Source organism: Camellia sinensis, chromosome 5, assembly GCF_055761805.1.
Source record: "Camellia sinensis isolate YWXY chromosome 5, ASM5576180v1, whole genome shotgun sequence".
Taxonomy (NCBI): Eukaryota; Viridiplantae; Streptophyta; class Magnoliopsida; order Ericales; family Theaceae; genus Camellia; species Camellia sinensis.
The window spans coordinates 22502633-22522987 of NC_138965.1; the positions used below are offsets into that span (position 1 = coordinate 22502633).

The 20355-nt window shown below is 33.5% G+C and overlaps 2 protein-coding genes, 1 long non-coding RNA gene and 1 other non-coding gene across 5 annotated transcripts; 3 read left to right on the forward strand and 1 right to left on the reverse strand.

Annotated features, from left to right (window-relative positions):
- Window positions 1-1500: 1500 nt before the first annotated feature.
- Window positions 1501-2992, forward strand: LOC114276778 (RTF2 RING-finger protein). The gene has a single exon (XM_028218598.2). It carries the CDS (start codon window positions 1643-1645, stop codon window positions 2798-2800), a length of 1158 nt encoding a protein of 385 aa, XP_028074399.2. The 5' UTR covers window positions 1501-1642; the 3' UTR covers window positions 2801-2992.
- A 6552-nt stretch (window positions 2993-9544) lies between these two features.
- On the reverse strand, window positions 9545-9618 carry TRNAT-AGU (transfer RNA threonine (anticodon AGU)). Its single transcript has one exon. It is a non-coding gene; the product is annotated as a tRNA-Thr (tRNA).
- A 621-nt stretch (window positions 9619-10239) lies between these two features.
- On the forward strand, window positions 10240-11666 carry LOC114276779 (putative CCR4-associated factor 1 homolog 6). Of its 2 annotated transcripts, none has more exons than XM_028218600.2 (2): window positions 10240-10577; window positions 10706-11666. In XM_028218600.2, the coding sequence occupies exon 2, from the start codon at window positions 10789-10791 to the stop codon at window positions 11611-11613; it is 825 nt and encodes a 274-aa protein (XP_028074401.2). In that variant the 5' UTR covers window positions 10240-10577; window positions 10706-10788; the 3' UTR covers window positions 11614-11666. The 2 variants fall into 2 exon arrangements, with proteins under 2 accessions (XP_028074401.2, XP_028074402.2); XM_028218601.2 differs by having other exon boundaries at window positions 10269-10577; window positions 10883-11666.
- A 3224-nt stretch (window positions 11667-14890) lies between these two features.
- On the forward strand, window positions 14891-17027 carry LOC145790475 (uncharacterized). The gene is made up of 2 exons (XR_014329215.1): window positions 14891-15214; window positions 16718-17027. It is a non-coding gene; the product is annotated as an uncharacterized LOC145790475 (long non-coding RNA).
- The last annotated feature ends 3328 nt before the right edge of the window (window positions 17028-20355 follow it).

Sequence of the window (20355 nt, forward strand, 5' to 3'; positions counted from 1 at the left end):
CATATTCACATTGTGTTTTAGTATGTGTTTTGTTTTTTCAAAAGTTAGTTGTATGTTTGTTGTTTACTGTGAATATTCATATTGTATTTTGATTTTCATTTAGATTTTTTGTTGCGTTATTTTTAAAATTTTCAAATTATACAAATGTTCAAAATTCATAATTTGAGATTTTCTCCATGGAATGCGGGAGAGATTTTTTTTCTTAGAATAAGGGAGAAATTTTCTCCATGAAATAAAGAAAATATTTTCTCTTTAAAATGTGAGAGAGAGAGAGAGAGAGAGAGATTTTCTCCATAAAATGAGGGATTATTATTATATACTATTAGTTTCAAAATAGAAACATGTGCAAAAAATTAAAAAGAATGATTTGGTCATATTACGTTAAATATGATTTAATAGATTACTCAAAAATAATATGGATTAAATGAAATAAAATACTTAGAAAGAGAATTTATGAAAAAATGACCCATAATAATAATCAAACTCACAAATAAAAATGGCATAATTTGCATATTTTACCCACCATAGTGTTTCCCTTATATTTACCTTTATATATATATTTTTTATCTAATCCAATAGTACAATGGTGGGCTTTTGGTTTCTTAGATAAAATAATATTATAAGGTAAAAATAAGTTACTCTCTCTGTCCCAAAATAATGGTCTCTTTTGAGGAATCTAACTTTTTTTGGTAGTACAATTATTGTACTTTAAAAAAGTTGATTTTCCAAAATTACCCTTTGATAGTACTTTTTTTAGGAATATCAATGTCATAATTGTACTTTTTATATTATTTATGAATTTAAAAGAAGGGCAAAATAGAAAATTTATATTATTTTTGTACTTGATTTTTGAAGAGGGACTAATATTTTGGGACAATGAAAAATGGGATAAGGAACTAATATTATGGGACGGAGGGAGTAAAATAATTAATAAGATAAAATATTTTATTAAATTTATAATTATTTTTTTTTATAAATATCACATCTAATTATAAAAAGGGAAAAAAAAATCAAACTTTCATTCTAAATATAATTATTTTAATATATTAATCAAAAATTAAAGGGTGGTTTAAGATATTCTAAATAAGTGTATTTTTTGAATTTTTATAAAAAGATGTATAGAAAAATAGAGAGAAAATGTCAATTGATGTGATTTAAAAAAATAAAAAGATGGACTAAAATAAGGGGTTGTTTGGAGTGTCATAAATAAGTGTACTTTTTGTCTTTTTAAACTAAAAAGTTGAGAGAAAAAATATGGATGTTTGAGTTAACTTTTTATGAAAAAATGTGTATTAAAAAATTATATAAATTAATGTATAAGAAAAAATTAAGATTGAAAATCGTACAATTATAATTTTTAATTTTAATAAATAGTGATAATTTTTTAACCTTTTTAGTACTGCCTAATTTTTTGATTTTTTTACATCTTGTCAAACTTGGCCAAAATTACGCCAAACGAGGAATATATAAGATAGAAAAAGACAATATATAGATAGAGACGCAATATATATACGTACATATTAGAGATATATAGAGAGTGGATCTCATATATAGAGAGAGTTTTGTGGATCTCATCCAATTCATATACAAGACCTCAGACGATCGTCGAACTCAACCTCAGAAACCCTAGAAATCAATCACAATGAACGCCCAAACCCAACAATTTCAGATCTTCATTGAATCCCCAGAGCTCCAAATCCCAACTCGTGCCCTAACCCTAGATCCCAATCTCACTCTACGCAACCTCAAACTCTCTCTCTTCCCCCAAATCCAAAAAAACCTAGACTCTCTCTTCTTCTCCTTCAATGGCCAACCCCTCTCCGATTCAATCACCCTCCAAAATTCCCCAATTACCCCCCTCTCCACCCTCATGCTCCGCCTCCGCCTCCGTGGCGGCGGTGGCGATGGCGGCGCCACCGGCGCCGAGTCCCGGGACTGTTATCTCAACATGTACGCTGTGAAAAAGCCCGATAAAGTCGATCCGAACGAGCAAAGATTGTCGAAATGGTTGAATTGCGCTCTCTCGAACGAGCCTTTGAAGCATCCGGTGGTTGTTGATTTGCTTGGGAATTTGTTCAATAAGGTGACTCTTGTGGAGGCTTTGTTGGGGAAGAAATTGCCGAAAGCTTTTTCGCATATTAAGGGTTTGAAGGACATGATCGCAATTCAGCTTTCGCCGATTCCTGGGTTGGAATTTGATGGTGGTGATGGTGTGATTGATGGGACAAGATTTCAATGTCCGATTTCGGGTTTGGAGTTTCATGGGAAGTACAAGTTTTTCGCTTTGAGGACTTGTGGGCATGTGTTGAGTGCCAAGGCTTTGAAGGAGGTTAAGTCCTCGGCTTGTCTTGTTTGCCATAAAGAGTTTTCGGAGAGTGATAAGATTGTGATTAATGGGTCTGAGGAAGAAGTGGCTGTTTTGAGAGAGAGGATGGAGGAGGAAAAGGCGAAATTGAGGGAGAAGAAATCAAAGAAGGTGAAGAATGGGGAAGTGGGTGTCAATGGGGAGGTGGGTTTTTGTTTGGATTCGTCACGATTGAGTGGCACAAAGCATGGCATTGATGTGAAGGATTTGCCAAAGGACAAGGCCTTGGCAAAAGTGGAAGGAAATGGGAAGGTTGCTAATGGTGGGGTGGCTGTGAAGGGTGCAAGTAATGGCTCGACAAAACGGTTCAAGGCGGGTGATATGGCACCGGCAAATGCTACTAAGGAAGTGTATGCATCGATTTTTACCTCGTCCAGGAAGTCTGATTTTAAAGAGACATATAGTTGCAGATCTCTCCCTCTTGGTAGAAACTGACTGAAGATATTGTGAGTTGATCTCTTAATGTTTGGCCTAGCCCTATTATGTAATTGGCAGTTAGCATTAACAAAGAAAAACATATGTTGTGTTTTTTATATTTTCAGTTGTTATTGTTTGCTAAAAAAAAATGATGATGCTTTAGCTGTGTAAAATATTGATTCTGATTGTTAACAAAACATTGCTTTATCAGGTTTGGTGCTTATGTCAATGTATTTTTTTGCTTGGTTTAGGATTCATATGTCTTCTTTCTTTTTTCCTTGTTCATAAAAGAAATAAGACTTAGTTCAACTTTACAAAGCTTTATTTTTGACTTAAGGTTATATTAGTTGCTAAAATCCGAGGGTTAAAGTTTTACTCTTGATAAATGACACTGCTTAATTGAAAAGAGAAAAATGAAAAAAAAAAGCTTGTAAAATATTTTCAATCAATCTCAAGAAACTATTGAGAATAATTTATAAGCAAGTATCAATCCCTACTTATGTCGTTATGCATCTTCCTCAATAGATGTATATTGTGCTTGACCACCATCCAACTATTCAAGTATGTTAGGCTGTTGCTGAAATGGCTAATGGATGCTTGTACACGGCGGGATTTCCCTTGGTTATTGATGTAATTGTGCAATTCTGATTTTCTCCTTGCTTCCAAATTGACAGACTTGTAAAGTTGTGTGGCAGTTCTTTTATCTCTTTTCTGTTTCTCCTGTCCTGTGTGGAATATCTTTATCTCTTTTTAGTTTCCTCTACTGTTTACTTTTTAGATTGGCCTGACTCTCCACATCTCTTCGAACTTGAGATGCGGCCTGTTTACAATTTGTCAAGAATATGACCACATACAGGGGTTCCCTTTTAATGTGCTGGATTGGTAAGACCAGTGAACTGATAATATTATTTACTGAGTGGGTGCAGAAGCTAGAGTATCACAATCGAAACCAAAAAAAAAAAAAAAAATCCCATAGATTTGATCTATGAATTTTGGATGACTGTCGTTATATTTCAGTGATGCAGGTTTGGGCTTTCTTACCCATGCCTATACTACTCTCTAAACTCCTATAAGTTGCATCTAAGGGGCGAGTGCTTGTAGGTGAATACAAAAAAGAAGTTTGATTTTGGGGTGGGTTGTTTACTTGCTGCTCGGCAAAGGTCTGTTATGTAGACCATCACTTGGATATTTATGAACTCTCTCTCTCTCTCTCTCTCTCTCTCTCTCTGGGGGGGTGTTGTTAGAGGCAAATAAATATGCACGAGTCATTATTATGTATTTCCCTGTTAATGATTTGGTAACAGCTGGAAACAGTTTTAGGTATGAAATTCACGTTAAATGACAGGAATAAAAAACACGAGTGATTTTTGACAACTTAGGCCTCGTTTGGGAACAGGCTAATTTAGTAACTTTTTGGCTATTTGGCTAAAAAGGTAGGTAAAAAAAACTTGTATGTTTGGGATGACTTTTTGGCTAATTATGAAAAGATGCAAAAAGTAGAGAGAAAAGAGAATCTTTGACTTTTTGGTATGAGTTGTTGGCTTTTTGACTAACTCGTTTGGGAATAGGCTATTTTAGTAATTTTTTGGCTTTTTACGAAAAGATGTGCAGAAAAATAGAGAGGTGATGTGACTAGTTTTAGTTGACTTTTTGGCTTTTTAGCTAAAATAGTCAGTCCCCAAACGAGGCCTAGTAACTTTTTGGCTAATTGGCTAAAAAGGTAAGTCCCCAAACGGGGCCTTAATTTCATGAAATGGCTAATGATTGAATGGAAATACATGAATTAATCTATTGTTTAAAACTTTTTGATTGGAATTGAGTAGATATGTAAAAAATACAGCTACCTTTATTGCTTGAACTTGGTCGGGGAATATTTGTTATGGATTCATGGACAACTTAAAACTTTTCATGCGAAGGTAAAAAGTGTCTGGTGAGAACAAAATTGTGGTTTACATGCTTTATGGTAAGTGGCAATGCATATGAATGGTCAAAACTAACTTTATTTATGATACTTGTCCTTTTTGGTTTAGGTTAGACTGCTTAAAACTTCTTAATACGGATTCAGGAGATGCATGCTAAGGACTTTTGCTATCAGCTGAAATGTATTTATAAGTGTCTAGAAATCTGTTAGTGATGTGGCCACATTGTATGTATAGGTTCTCTCCCTTTCTCTTTATCATGTTCTATAGTTTTATTATTCAATTTTCGTATATATTAATTTGAAGAATTCCAAAGTTCAAGAAAAGGTACTTATATCTGTGATTGTCGGTCATACTAAATATTTTATGCAAGCTTCCCCTTTTAAAGGAGAAAAGCATGAGCGCATCCATAGCTTAGTGCTTAGCAAGGTGATTAGTTGTCTCTTTCTTCTCGTGATAAGACTCCATCTATTCTTTTCTATCTTGGTAAAAATTGAGTGTCAATTTATTTGGGTAGCAAGACTTAAAACTAATATGCTTTCCTGCCATTAGAGTAGGACATGCATCTCCAACTTTCAACTTTTGTATGGCGAAGCTCCTATATTTGCACTTTTCATGGATGCGACTCTGTTTAATTTTCTTGTAGTGGAATTATAACTAAAACAAATCCTTAAGCATTGAAACGCGCACACAAACAAACTTTTTACTGGCTAAAAGGCCCTTTCCCTTGCATCCCTTCCAGCTCAGTAAGTCAGCCCGCTTGATTATTCACTCCCATCCAATAGTTGTCATACACAGTTGGTCATTCTATCTTGGTGAAAAACCAGTTATTCCAACTTGAATTCCAAGGAGAAGCTGGTTGAGTTTCACCAAGTCAGGATGCTGAAATATGCTGCCAGTTGAATATCCCTTCCCCATCTTTGTTGACAAATGTCTTGGTCATTCTATCATGGTGTGCTTTTCTCCATCTCCATTCTCCACTCATCAAAATGCCTGCCAATCCTAATACCTTTCAAAGAGCACTGAAGGCATATTTGAAAGCTCATAATAAGGCTAAGAGTGGTTTGCTTTTTTTTGGCTGGCTAGAAGGATTTTGTTGACAAACATGGTGAGGTGAAGGATGAGGAGGGACACTCTGATAGTACTTCAACACCACTCAATGGTTATATGGGTATCGAAAGAATGCAATGACACAATCAACAGGTGTGCCCTTTTGTGTCTGGTATTGATCTACTGAGAAAATTACACTCCCAAGTTGTTACCATTACATGCTCGGGACATATGGAATCATGTTGTTACCTTCTCATATCCTGTCAACCATTGTCTCTATTTATCTATTCCATTGGGCTTGTGAAGAACAGAAAAGGTATTCTATAATTTTTGTATGTTACTTTGCTGGTGAATTCTCTTGCCTTTGCTTTTGTTAATTGGGAGTTTTGGCATGGGAGGTACAAAGCTGTTTTGATCCTTGGTAGTTTATGCATGGACTTCTTCATGTTTTTTCTTGTCACTCAAGTTGGTTTGGGAATTCTCTCTCGGCTTCATGATGATTTTAAGGTTATGTATCCGAGGGAGAGGCTTTTCGTTCCTGGTTGCCATTTGTTGCCTTTGAATTGCTATTTATGGCGGTTGAATTTGTGAAGTCCAGGAGGAAATTGCTTCTTTACAGCTGAATGTGCCTATCTCCCATGTCTTTCTGCGTGAAGACTTGAAAGACCATGGGAGGGGAGATAGGGTCCGTATCAAGCGTCTTAGTTAGCATATTAAACCCATGTTTTGCTCTATTTTTTTGGTTCTCTGTTGGATCTCTGTCATGTTACATAGTTGGCAAATGTGAAGTTTTTTGGTTCGTAGTCACCTAGATAGATAGATTGGTACAGATAATATGATTTTTTTTTTTTTTTTTTTTTTTTTTTATTATAATGATTTTGTATGTTTTACGTTAAAAGAATAGAGTTTGAGGCTGTTGTTCCAAAAATTTTAAAATTAGAGTTATGGCCCGAGTGTTTTTTTTTTTTCATTTCCCTTAACAAATATCTCTTTAAATTTAAGATTTAAATAGTCTTAATGACTAATTCAATCAGGACAAGTATAAACTTAAACATATGCAGTTTTATGCAAGAATGAAGTCATAATTTTGTTTAGAGGGCCAAGGTAAAAGTAATAACTTTTTGAAAAATAATAGTAATTATTCACATAAGTGATATGGAATAATTTGTAAGAAAAATAATAAATCTGTATCAATCATTTCTTAATATACAATTTTTTTAGCTATATAATTAAGCTTTAAGTGTATAATTTATCAGAATGTCATTTTTATGATATTTTATTGGTAAATATAATATATAAAAAAAAAAAAATTACCTGTAAAATTTTTATAATTGATAAAAACAAGTAAATGACATTTACTTATCAATCAATAAAATTGATGCTATTACATAACAAGTGAAATAGTTTGTGCCATATTGTAGGAATATTCATCAAAAAAATTTTTTGTCACAACTTGGGAGAACTAAAGTACATTATAAAAACCCAGAGCTTCTCTCTCTAACCCTTTCTGCTTCTAGGGTTTTCGTTTCTGAGCGCCATTGGAGTGGGGGAGGGGGGCTTCGGCCTCAGGCCATATCTCTCCACCTCTCTACCCCTTTTTTTTCCAGTTCCCTCGGCCTTTTTCTGGTCAATAAGCCTTGGAAGCTTAGCTTTCCATCTTCTCTCTCCTTGTGAGGTGTTTTTTCCCCTTTCGGTGGATTTAGTCTGGTTTTCATCACTCCTCCTTTCCTCTGCCTTACCCCAGTCGAAGCCTTCACCAGATCCGTCGGCTCCATCTTCTTAGCTTCACACCGACGTCGCCACCACCACATCGACACCATATCTACCTTCTCTTGCTGGATCTGCTGCCTCCACCATCTAGCCTCCTGGGTTCTCCTCCTCCAACCCGTTTGGTGTAGATTTGCTACAGATCTGCTACCGATTCGGTCGGCGGTTGAGTTTATAGCTTTCTTTTTGTTATTGTTTTTATTTTAGTTTGGTTTTGTTTGAGGAATCCATCTGTGCGTAGTGTTGCTTACCCACTTTGTGGATGTATTCTATGATCTATCCGCGGCATGCTCTACGGCCGTCTGTTGGCCTTTGCTTGCAGTACGAGCACAAGCATTTGTTGTGTAGCTGAGCATTCTTCATAGATTTACTCATGTATTTTCTTTGATTTTTCATCTTACCTTTGATGGTGTAAGTTGTTTTTGGATGGATTCCTATCCTTGTAGCTGCTGTTGAGCTATTTTAATAGATATTACTATTCTTATAAATAAAAAAAAAAAAAAGTACATTATAAAAATACTCATAAATTAGAAGGATAATAGGATAAATTTGAATACTTAGGGCCACCTCCCCCAAGGCTCATCCATGATCCCATATTCTCTGTTTCTTAGTATACGAGTTAATTTTTATTTGAGAGTGAGTCTAGTTAGTATGAAAGAGATAGAAAGTGTGAGAAATAGTTATTTATTTTTTATTTTTTGGTACAATTCATATCAACATGATCGTGGTAATTTCAATTTCAATTTCTTACCTAAAAAAAAAAAAAGAGAAAAAGAAAAAAAATGAAGAAGTTAGTTTTATCTCACTTCTTTATTTATTTATTTTTTTTAACTTTCACTTTTTCTTTATCATTTTTACTTTTCATCCTATTTTTCACTGTAATCAAATGGATTCATGTTTTAGAGTATGAGTTAAAACAATAGTTCTAACTATAATGAAATGTAAGGAAATGAGCCTCAACCAAAACATGAAGGTCTATATCAACAAAAATAAGAGAGTTATGTGAGTGACATTGTGATTTCAACATGTGCGCTCCATTAGAATTTCTCACAGACCATGATAGGTGATTGATTCATTTTCAGTTGCATATATAATATATTGATTTGTTTATTTTTATTCTATTATACTTGTCAAGAAATTGATCTCAATAATCTGTAATTATAATAATTTTCGTAAAATGACAAACTGTAAAAAGAAAAGATACCTGACAACTTGTAAAAAGTAAAGATATCTGACGGCCTGCAAAAACCTACAAAAGAAAAAGCAAAATTCTCATCAAACATCCCGTGTGATATGATGTTCTAAGTAGAATGAAATATAAGGAAATGAGCCTCTACCAAAACATGAAGGCTTATTATCAATAAGAAATAAGAGAGTTATTTGAGTGACATTTGAGAGTTCCTCACATACCACAATAGGTGATTGATTAATTTACAACTACACATATATACTAATATGTTCATTTTCATTCTATTAAATTTTTTCCCATTGTGTGAGGCTGAATTGGGGGATAATCATCAAGACATCTATGTCTAATTTCTACATGTTGTAGAGCATTTTTTAGTTCAAACTCCAAAAGCCAAACATGAAATGAAACAAAACGAAACGAAGAGAAAGATGTGAGAGAAGCATTACTACACTAGCCAGTATTCAGCCTAGCCTTGCAACTTGCAAGAGGTGGTTTTGTGTTGTTCCATAATCTGAAAAAGAAAAAAAGAAAAGAAAAAGAAAGATACAATGACAAAGACATTGCAATTAAACCATGCAAATTAACACAAAAACACAATATAAAGCATGCTAAACAAGTAATGAATTAAGGGACTTGATTGCCAATGCCATGCATACTCATGCTTTTCTTTTAATCAAACACGTGGTGGGCATCCCAAAAAAGAAAAACAGAAGTAATGAATATGGAGTTACTGGCTTTTGTATACAGATAAGGAAGGAGAAGAACCAGGAAAAGGAGAAAATGAAGAAGAAGAGCCAAAACCAGAGAGAGAGAGAGCAAAAAAACAGAAGAGGAAAATGCTTTCATTGAGAGTCGAACTCAAGACCTCCCGCTTACTAAACGGGTGCTCTAACCAACTGAGCTATGAAAGCTTTTTTGTTAAAAAATCATGACTTTCATTATTTGATTAGTTCTGAAAATACATAGCCTTGTGATCCAAAAGCAAACAAATGACATCCTGCAGTTTGGACTGGAATGCAAAATCAATAGAAAACTAGGGTAAATTACACACACATCCTTTGATGTTTGCAAAAAAAATATAATTACCATCACATTTTTTTAACATAATTACGCTAGTTTCTCTTGAAATTTTAATTGACATAACAATTAAGCCCTTTGTCATTAGTAATTTGTTAGTTGTATAAATCTTGTTGTCGTCTTTTTTACACTAATATATATGTAGTTATCTTTGTTTATTTCAGTGTTTATCCATCATTTACATTAGTTTTAATTATTTTAATTTTATTAAAAAAAAAGATGAATATAATTATATCAAAAATGTAAAACTTTATACTTTTCTTAAACCTCATAAGAGATGAGTGTAATTTATCCAAAATTTCAATAACTCGTGTAGTAGGCAAGCTAATGGAATTAGTGAGATTTTATTATAAATATAAGTAAAATATGAATAAAATATACTTACATTTCATATAATTTCACATCATTTATTCCTTTAATTTTTTAAATCCCTTAACAAATTTGTCAACCAACATAAATCAAAAAATTTATTTCCTAATTATTCCTTTCTGATTCCCTTTTCGGTCTCTCTTGTTGCCTGTCAACACCCTCCTACCACACAACGTCCACTCCTTCCATTATTACAAAACATTCACCCAAACCCTATCTCTCTCTCTCTCTCTCTCTCTCTCTCTCTCTATAAAACCCTAGTTCTCATTCTTGAAGAAGCCACACTGTTCACTTCCATCTCACCACTCTCCTTTTCCCCTGCATTTTTCTAGAAAAATCCTAGAATTTTTCCCAATTCGCTTCACAATCCACTGCCCAGAAGTTCTACAATCTTGGACAGCAGTCAGAAAGTTGGCAGCTCAAGGTTAGATCCCGAAATTCTCATACTCTGCCTTTAATTGTTTCAATTTTTAGGGTTTTAGTGAGTTTGTACGTAATGGGAATTCAATGTAACTTTGTATTATTCTTTTTTTCTTTTTTTTTCCCTTTCAGGTTTTGGATTTACTTGTTTGGTCTGTTGTTGAATTGGGTTTTGTGGGTTTTTGTCGTTTTTATGATTCAATTTTGTTGAAGAAATGGCGGTTTTGTCAAAACCTGAGTCTGTTCAGATTAGGGAAGTTTGGAATGATAATGTTGAAGATGAGTTTGCTTTGATTCGTGATATTGTAGATGATTACCCTTATATAGCTATGGATACGGAGTTTCCGGGCACTGTTCTTGGCCCGATACCCAATTCCAAGAACTCTGTTGACTATTATCTTTGTGGCCTGAAGGCCAATGTTGATACTTTGAAGTTGATTCAGTTGGGTCTGACATTTTCGGATGATGAAGGGAATCTTCCCACTTGTGGGACTGATAAGTACTGTGTTTGGCAATTCAATTTTTGCGAATTCAATCTCGACGAGGATATCTTTGCTGATGATTCAATTGAGCTTTTACGCCAGAGTGGCATTGATTTTAATAAGAACAATGAGAAGGGTATAGATGCTCGTTGGTTCAGTGAGCTCTTGATGTCTTCGGGGATTGTGCTGAATGATAATGTGCATTGGGTTACCTTTCACAGTGATTATGATTTTGGGTACTTGCTCAAGCTACTTACTGGCCAAAATCTTCCCGATACACAAAAGGAGTTCCTCAATTTGATCAGAATGTATTGCCCAACCCTCTACGATGTCAAGCATTTGACGAGGTTTTGCAACAATCTTCATGGTGGATTGAACAAGGTCGCTGAACAGTTGAAAGTTGAGAGAATCGGTATCAGTCATCAAGCTGGTTCGGATAGTTTGCTTACTTGTTGTACATTCATGAAGTTGAAAGAAAAATACTTTAATGGCTCACTTGAGAAATATGCTGGTGTGTTGTATGGTCTTGGAGTTGAGAATGGACTTAATATGCACTGAAGGAAAAAGTATTAATTCATAGAAAATTTAAATAAGAATATATTTTTGGAGTACATTTGCGTGTATGATTCCTTTTGTTAGTGCTCTGACAATTTTCTTCTCATGTTTATTATTCCTTTACTAGAATTGGTTATATTTCCAATTGAGTCATGCGACAAACCCAGAAATATATACCCAAAAGTTACCCAGAATTTACAATATGTGGTTGAGATTTATTATATAGATGGACCCACCATACGCTCATTTAATCTCCAACGTTGATATGCTTCTGGGTACCCATTTTCTGGGTTCCCAGACTTATCCTTTCCAATTTCAGTTAATGAACTGGAAGTGCAACCAGCCTATCTAAAGTGTGAGCCATGATCAGGTTTTAGTCTAACTCATGCTCTTCTTCTTAAACCCTTTGCCATATAAGCTTTCACCCGAGTGCTCCCCTTGGCTATTATTGTATGGCTCCATTTTGTAGAAATAAAATATCTTAAATTTTTGTTATTTACGTCACGAGAAACTGAAATGTTTCACTTGAGCAACCCGAAGACAAATTTTTTTTGCTGTCACGTTGAAATTTCTTTTAACAGTATAAAAGCAGCACAAATAATTAGGGTAACAATTTTCGTTTTCAAAATTTTTATTTTTTATTTTCTATTTTCCCACCCAAACAACCACTAGGAGGGTGAATTGAAAGAACTTAGCATCATGATTAGTCATTATCATTTAAAACAATGGTTAGTTAGTAAGGATTAAGTAAGTTGATGGAAGAATTTATATACACTTTTTTTGCAACTGTATATTTTTGCTATTGTATGTGGTTTCTTTTTTGGGTGCCTACAATATCAACCGATTTGATGTTTTGGAAGCGGATGCAGTTCAACTGTAATGATCATAGCTGAAATCTGATCATATTTTGAAAATTGATCATCTCCATATCCACGTGACAAGGCCACTGAACTTTTTGCTGTTTTGGAAATGTGGACATCACGTGTTTGGTAATATGTCAATGTCAAAAGATGGGCTTTGGGTTTTTTGAGGTTCTTGTAAGGGAGATACATGATAGTTGACACCTTCTATTTGCCACTTTTGGGTTCCTTTCGGAAAACCTGTGTAACCAATAGCGCAAGATGGATGCAGGTTTGTTTATATCCTTTAGTAAACAAGCTTGGTAAAAGTGCTGTATGAAGAGATGGCTTCTTTCTTTGATTTTGAGTGTGTCTCAAGGTATGCTGTGTCTGCTTAATACTTGATGTTATTTTTACTGTTTCCTGAGTTGCCCTTATGAAATTTTAGTTTGTTCTATCTCAGTCAGCAGGTGCTTGATGTTTTTTTTATTGTTTTTTTTATTTTGTTGTTTATAATTATGATATAGGGGTGACCATTGGTTTAATGGTTAAGACTTGGCCTAAAAACCTTGAGATTATGGGTTCAAGTCTTGGGACCACCACTTTACGCTTTATGCTAAAGGTTAGGTGTGTACTCAATCTTTCCTCTCCCAAACACACATTAATGTGTACTTATTGGGCGTTGTTTTTTTTATAATTATGATATAGATTCTTAACTTTTTTCTTGATGATGAATCTTGCAAAAGAAAATTTTCAGGAATCATAGGGCATCTGATGACAGAATACCTAGCGTTTTCTCTACTGAGGTGCTTATTCTAAAAAGGTGTTTAGTCAGTTTTACACTGTTTTTTATATAATGTTTTTAAAAAAAAAAAATTAAATGTGCTTGTGAGACTTGTACTGCCAGATTGGCTCTTTTTTTGCTTTCTTCTCCTTCATTTTGTGCAGGAGTTTCTTCTCACTAGCTCTAGGAGCCTAGGACATTTCTTTGGCATAGCGGTTGGGTCGTCCAGAAGTGGACTTCTGTGTCTCAAAAGTGGTTCTTCGTGTTTGGCATTATTGGTAGGTTGGGAATCAACTAAAAGTAGTAAGTTCTACCTGTTCCAAGTGTTTCTGCATAGTGCTCTGAACCGCTTGTCAACATAACATTTTAAGTGTTCAAATGAAATTGCCCTAGTCTGATCCAAAAAAAAAATTGCAATTGCCCTAGTACAAGTTATACCTTTTCTGAAGTTAATTGGACGATTTTTCAATTCTTTACGCTGTCTGTAACTCTGAATATTGCTGGTTACCACTAGGGCATTACATTGATCTCTTGTAGTAAAAAAATTTGTGATTTAATTGGCCAGTTACTGAGCAAGAGTGAGAGTGCCAACTTTTAGAATGCGTAACATTGAGAGTCTCCGAGTGTCTTTGTCAATTATATTTTCATCATATCTGTATTATTATGTTTTTTACTATTTTGGATAATATTAATTGTATTTCATAATATTGGTTGACCCATCCTAGGCTCAAAACAGAATACATGCACAACCTCAGCAAACTCCTCCATTGCCTACCACCACTCTATTCCCTCTACATTTACCAAAACAATTGATGGTGTTTACCAAAATTTTCTTAACTCCCTTCCACTTCTGGTTGTGTTCTCCTACTCCTAACAAGATTTTTCCATCCAATTTTGGACTCTTTTTTTTCTTCAGTTACTTATATCAGCTTCAAAGTATCATTCTCAAATCCTTCTTCACATGGAATCCCAAGAAATTTGTTGAGTCATTTCACCCTCTCCATAACTCACCTTTGACACCTCAGCCCCACCCCCCAAATCTAAAGGCATACTGACTCGTTGAATACTACTCATTCTAATTTCCCAAGTAGCAGAGACACGGATATGGACACTAGATACAATGATTCTAAAAATTTTATTTTATATTTTGTTTAATTTGTAAATATATGAATATAAATTTAGGATACATATATCTAAGAGGCATCAATGGATATGGGGGTGTATTTCTATTGTTACTTGTTGATGTATATATATCTCTGCTTTTATTTTTACTGTTTCATAAGTTGCCCCTACGAAATTTAGTTTGTTCTATCTCAGTAGGTGCTCAATTTTTTGGGCAAATGACAGTAAGCCCCCCTTGAACTATGACCCATGTTCGAGTTGCATCCCTAAAGTTTAAAACACAACACTTATCCCCCTCAATGTTTGTAACTTGCAGGAAGACTGGACGCCATTTACGGTGAAGTTAAGTTTACATTTTTTTTCCTTGTACGGTATGAATGATGTGATGGACAATATATCTACTAAAGATACAAAAATGCCATGAAAACGGCGGGTGCTTTCCCTCCAATTCTCTGGTATAAGAAGCAATGGTTTACCCTAATTTATTTTCATCAGAGACGATTAACCTTATTCTCTCTTGATTCCATGCAAGCAGATCTTGGCATTGCTTCTACATCTTCATTTTCTCAAAATTGCTGAAGCAAGTATTGATTACTAAAGCCTAAATTGTTGGAACTTTGTGTCTATGCTGATGTAAATTTGTGTTTTAAAATATTTTCAGTATATAGAAGTGTTTTGCAAGCTTTTGATGGAAAAAGTGGTGGATTTACATATCCATGTGTGTGGGTCTGTGGCGGAAAGTGAAAAGTAGAGACTTGTGGATGGTTTGGTCAGTCAGTGTGGTCCCAAATGCATAAACCATGCTTTCAATGTAATACATGGTGAAAAACCATGTGTTTTTTGTATACAGACAAAATTGGTGAGTTCTTTAATGTTTGTTTTATTTACTATTTGTTATTATTGTTGAGTTGTTTAGAATTTGGTTTACCTTACCTTTGGTTATTGTTATGTGGTTACTGTATGAGACATGCCTTATTTGATTATTGTTTAGCGTTAATGATTTCTAAGTTTATATATTATGTACTTAGGATGGATGAGGCTCTCTGGCTGTTTGAGGTTCATCATCAGGGGGGACAATTTTTCCACATACCAAATGCTGATATCATTACAAATGTTGACTCTGATAAAATGTCCTACTTTGATATCATTACATAATGAAAGAGTTGGGTTGTCCAGAAACATGTATATTGTTTCATAGGCTACCGGACTATGGTCTAGATGGAGGGTTGAGTTGAGGGAGCTGAAAGCAGATGGTGATATTCTTGATATGTTTGCAATGCGTAAGGGGAGGAATACCATATCTATTTATGTGGAAAATCTTGACCATGAGCTGAATCCAAATGATGACAATGATTATGATTACTTTGCTGAAGGTGATAAGTTGTTTGATAGTTTAGGTAACTTTGTCAGTGATGAAATTTGTAATGAAGTCAGGTCAGTCGAGGTTGGGTATGGAAGTGGGGAGGGTACATTACATTCAGAGTTAAATGTGCCTGAGATTGATGAAATTAACCCTGATAATCTTAATAGCTCTATTCATTCTTCTGATGATGAGGACAGAGTAGAATTTCCTGAGTTCAATGAGAATACAGACATGGATAAACCAGATTATCAATAGGGGACGATGTTCTCCTCTGCTACCGTTTTCTGAGCTGCTCTTAGGGAGCATGCAATCTTGAATGGACTAACTTCAAGTTCTTAAAGAATGAAAGTTACTGAGTCAATGTAATACGCAAAAATATTTGTGGTTAGAGAATTCATGCTTCTCAATTTCAGGGTTCTAATTTCCAAATTAAAAGTATTAGAAACCATCCATTTATGTCCAAGACAGTATAACATCAAGCATGCTAATTCTACATCTATATCCATAAAGTATCAGGAAGATGATCGAAACAGGAAGTTACGTGCAATGAGAAAGGATGTGAAGAGAGATTGGATGGTGAATGTGTCGCAGAGCAAAATGTATAGGGCCAAGAAAAGGGCAATAGAAGCTACCGAAGGTAACCATAGACAACAATATTGGAGATTGTATAATTACCATGAGAATGATTCGGAGACAACCATGAGAGTCCAGCTCTGTTGAAGGTAGAAAGGACATGGGCTACCACAAGCCCTATTTTCTAATCACTTGCATTAGTTTCCCTGTATTTGTATAACTGCATTGATATGAGCTTGATCTTGAGCAATATTCTTATCACTTTATACATCTAAAAATGTTGGTGAGAAAGCAGAGGAAATAGCAATATATAATGTTGCCAGTCAATACTTAAATGTTAGGGTTTATGTTGTGAGAGAGAATCAGTAATGCTATAATGACTAAATTTAAATACTAAATAATGTGATATCTTGTGTATTGGAACAGTCATTGATGATGCATGCGATCCCCTTGGTTAATTTTGCTACCTTCTCACGAATCGATGTGGAAGTTGACACCTCTTTTCCTTTTGATAATGGATGAAGATGCAAACAAGTTAATATGGAAGCATGGCTTTCTTTAGTGGATGAAGATGCAAACTGGGTTTTGAGCTGTAAATTTATTTATGTTTTGTTTGGACCTTTTGGCTGCCCTACAAACAACTCTAGGTTTCCTTTGTTCTCTTCTTTAGTTTTGTATGTTTTGTTATGGTTTTGTAAGATCTTATATGGTATTGGTATGATGAAACTCTTGTAATTTCTCTTATATCAATGCAGGTCTCTTATTTGTCCAAAAGAAAAGGAAAAAAAAAAACTTTTGGCATCCAAATTTGATCATCGTACTATATATTTTATCATCAGGATCAAACAGGGCTTTGCTTCTACCCATGCCAAAATCTGAGCCTGCCTTACTAAGGCTCCGTTTGGGAACTTGGCTGCTTTTTGATTTTTTTATGAGATGAAAAAAGTAAGTGTATTTGAGAATAGGTTATTAGTTGAATAGATCGTTGGGAAGAAAAAAGAAAAGTGATTGATTGGGTTAAAATTTTCAATTTTTGGCTTTTTTTTTGTCCAAAAAAATTCAATGAATTTACAAATCAACAAACCAACTACAATATCGAACACTGAAAAATTTCTGTCTTAACACAATTTCACAGAGGTTGGTGAACTTACAAAACATTAGATCTGTTGACAAACACATGCAAACACAACAGAGATTGAGAGAGATGTGGTGGTTCTGCATGCAACTGTGGTAGTATTCTTTTGAGAGAAATATAGAGAGAGAAAAAGAGTGGAGAAAATGGTGGTGGTGGTCGTAATCTAAGGTTGGCGTAGGGAGAGAGAATATGTTTTGAAAGAATAAACTGGTTTTATGGTTTTAGGGTTTAAGAATATTTTTGGTCATTTATATTAAAAATTTTCTTATCCTTCTAAAGTTTCAAATTTCAGGCGCAAATAAACTGTTACTATTCTAGAAATCTAACAATAACATGTAAAAGGGATGTGTCTCTAGTTTTTCCTAAAATGTATTTTGAAAAAGAATTTGGGTGAGTTTTCATAATTTTTTTCCCTCGAAAGATTTAAAAAACTAATTTAGTAAAAAAATAAAAAAATAAAAATCATTAACTTTTTGTCATTTTTTAGAGCAAAAATGATTTTTGATAATTCAAAAATATATTTTTTGGTGTTTATTTTTGACAATCCAGTTTCTCATTTTTCAAAAAGTTTAATTTGGAAAACTCAACCAAAGAGTGCCGATTTTTAAAAATCATTTATGAAGCCCCAAAAAATATATAATTAACTATAACAATTTTGTTTTTTTACTTTTACTAAACAAAATTTTAATTTTTTTTAGAAACATTTTTCATAAATATATTCTTTTAAAACTAAATTCTTGTCATTCTTGGATTTGGTTGAGGTTTCAAAATTTGTTTTCAAATTTTTGTTCAGAAAATAAAAAATTACTTTCCCCCAAAGAATATTAGAAGAATATTTTTTAAATTCCAAATATTAATTTTGCCCCACCAAAAAGATAAAATTATATGAAAAATAATGAGTTTCCTTATTTTTTATATTCTTTAATTTTATTTATTTTTTTGGTTTACCAAACTTGTACTTATTTTATTTGACAAAAATACAATTTGTGAAAATTTAACCAAACATGGTGCAATGTTGGAAAATAATTGCAGAAGCACAAATTTTTTTTATTTACAATTTTGCCCCTTAATCTTAACCTTTCCTTCTCATTCTCATTCTCATTCTCATTCTCTCTCCTTATTTCCCGTCTCTACCAATCACTCCATTGACAGCACCACTACTACCTTTGATAAATCATTCCACTAATACTCCAACCCTCCTCCAACCTCCCTCACTATCCATCACCCTTATTCTTACTCTCTACCGTTACCACTTCCTATCATTTCTTGCTACTCATTGCCATTCTTTCACTATGTTGCTACCCCAACCTCTCACTACACGTTTCTCGCCACTTTTCACTCTCTATCCCTCCCTCACCACCCCCGTTACCCCTAGCCCTTTAATTTTTCTTATCACACTCTACATTGCAACCTCCACCCTCAAAACTCTATCCACTCCAACCACCCCAAACCCCTCTCATGATCTCATATGTTTGAATTATGTCCAGTACAAATGAAACTCATAGTAGATGCAAGTTACTATGATTCCATTCCCTACGCTCTGTAATCATGACTCTATGTTTTTTTCCTCTCGTGTCACTAGCCTTACCCACTCCTTACCTTTGTAGCCCCATTATAACCCCCCAACTCAAGTGCTACCAATCCAATCCCCTCCTAACTTTGGAAGAAAGAGAAATAGAAGTGGGTAATGGCTATCATTTAGGATGGAAAAATGGAGAAAATTGGTACATTTGTTTTCCATTACCGTATGGTTTATTTTGATAGAAAATATTTTTTACATAATCTTTTTTAAGAAAATGTTTTTCATAAAAAATGTTTTCTTATATTTGATTGCGTTATTGAAACTAATACACTAATAGTTGCATTAGTAGTGGTAATAGTGACAGTAACAGCATGGAAGAGGAGGTAAAGGTGTTGGGGTGGTTGAGGCTATGGCGACGGTAGATGTAGAGGTGGTGGTGGTGGTGGTGGGGTGGCAATGGCGATGGCAGTGATGGTGGTGGCGTGGTGGTGGAGGTGATGGTGGTGGTGGTGTCAATGTGGTGAGATTGGTAAAAATTTAATTTGAAAAATATTTTTTGCCTTTTAAAATGTTTTCTGTTGACTATAAAAAATGTTTCTCATTAATTTTTTTTTTGTCGTACCAAACACCAAAAATATATGAAAGATATTTTCTTAAAAACGTTTTTTGCCGAAACATATGGAGCCAAAATGTGTGTTATCCTATCTATAACAAAAAGCGTTTGGTTTTATTTTGTAATCATGATTTGAGTCAAAAAATTTCAAAACTCATAACCAAACATATAATTCAAAACTCTATAAAAAAAATCAATTTTTTTTCTTATTTTGTTCTTTAAAATTATTATCTTTTATTTTTTGAAAAAATATTTTTTTCACAAAATATATTTTTTTATTTTTTTAGAAAAATATTTTATTTTTTTTTTAAGTATTGACCAAATAATTAGTTATGATTTTGGATATATATGGGCGATCCAATTTTTTTTTTAAATTTTAAAAAATTTAAAAATATTAAATATTTCAAAAATAAAACAAAATATTTAAAATAAAAAATAAGAAAATATTTAAAATGAAAAATATATGTTTAAAATAAAAATAATTTTTTCTTCAAATTTTTAAATATTTTAAAAAAAAATATAGCACATAAATATAGTAAATATAGTGTAAATTAAAAAAATAATATTTATAATAAAAAATATTTATCCTAAAAAAATAAAATTAAGAAGTTTTTTAAAAATATTTTTAAAAAATAAACCCAAAACAATTTCAAAATACAATTCAAAACTTTTTTTCAAAATTAATAACCAAATAAATTTTCTCTTTTTAAAACTTATTTCAAAAATTTATCTTTTAAAATATAACTCTATACTCAAATGATGATTTGAAAATTAAACCAAACGAATGTGTTGAA

What these genes read in the sequence shown, in the direction of transcription:
- LOC114276778 (XM_028218598.2), top strand. Translation starts at nt 1,643, where the DNA reads ATGAACGCCCAAACCCAACAATTTCAGATCTTCATTGAATCCCCAGAG.
- LOC114276779 (XM_028218600.2), top strand. Translation starts at nt 10,789, where the DNA reads ATGGCGGTTTTGTCAAAACCTGAGTCTGTTCAGATTAGGGAAGTTTGG.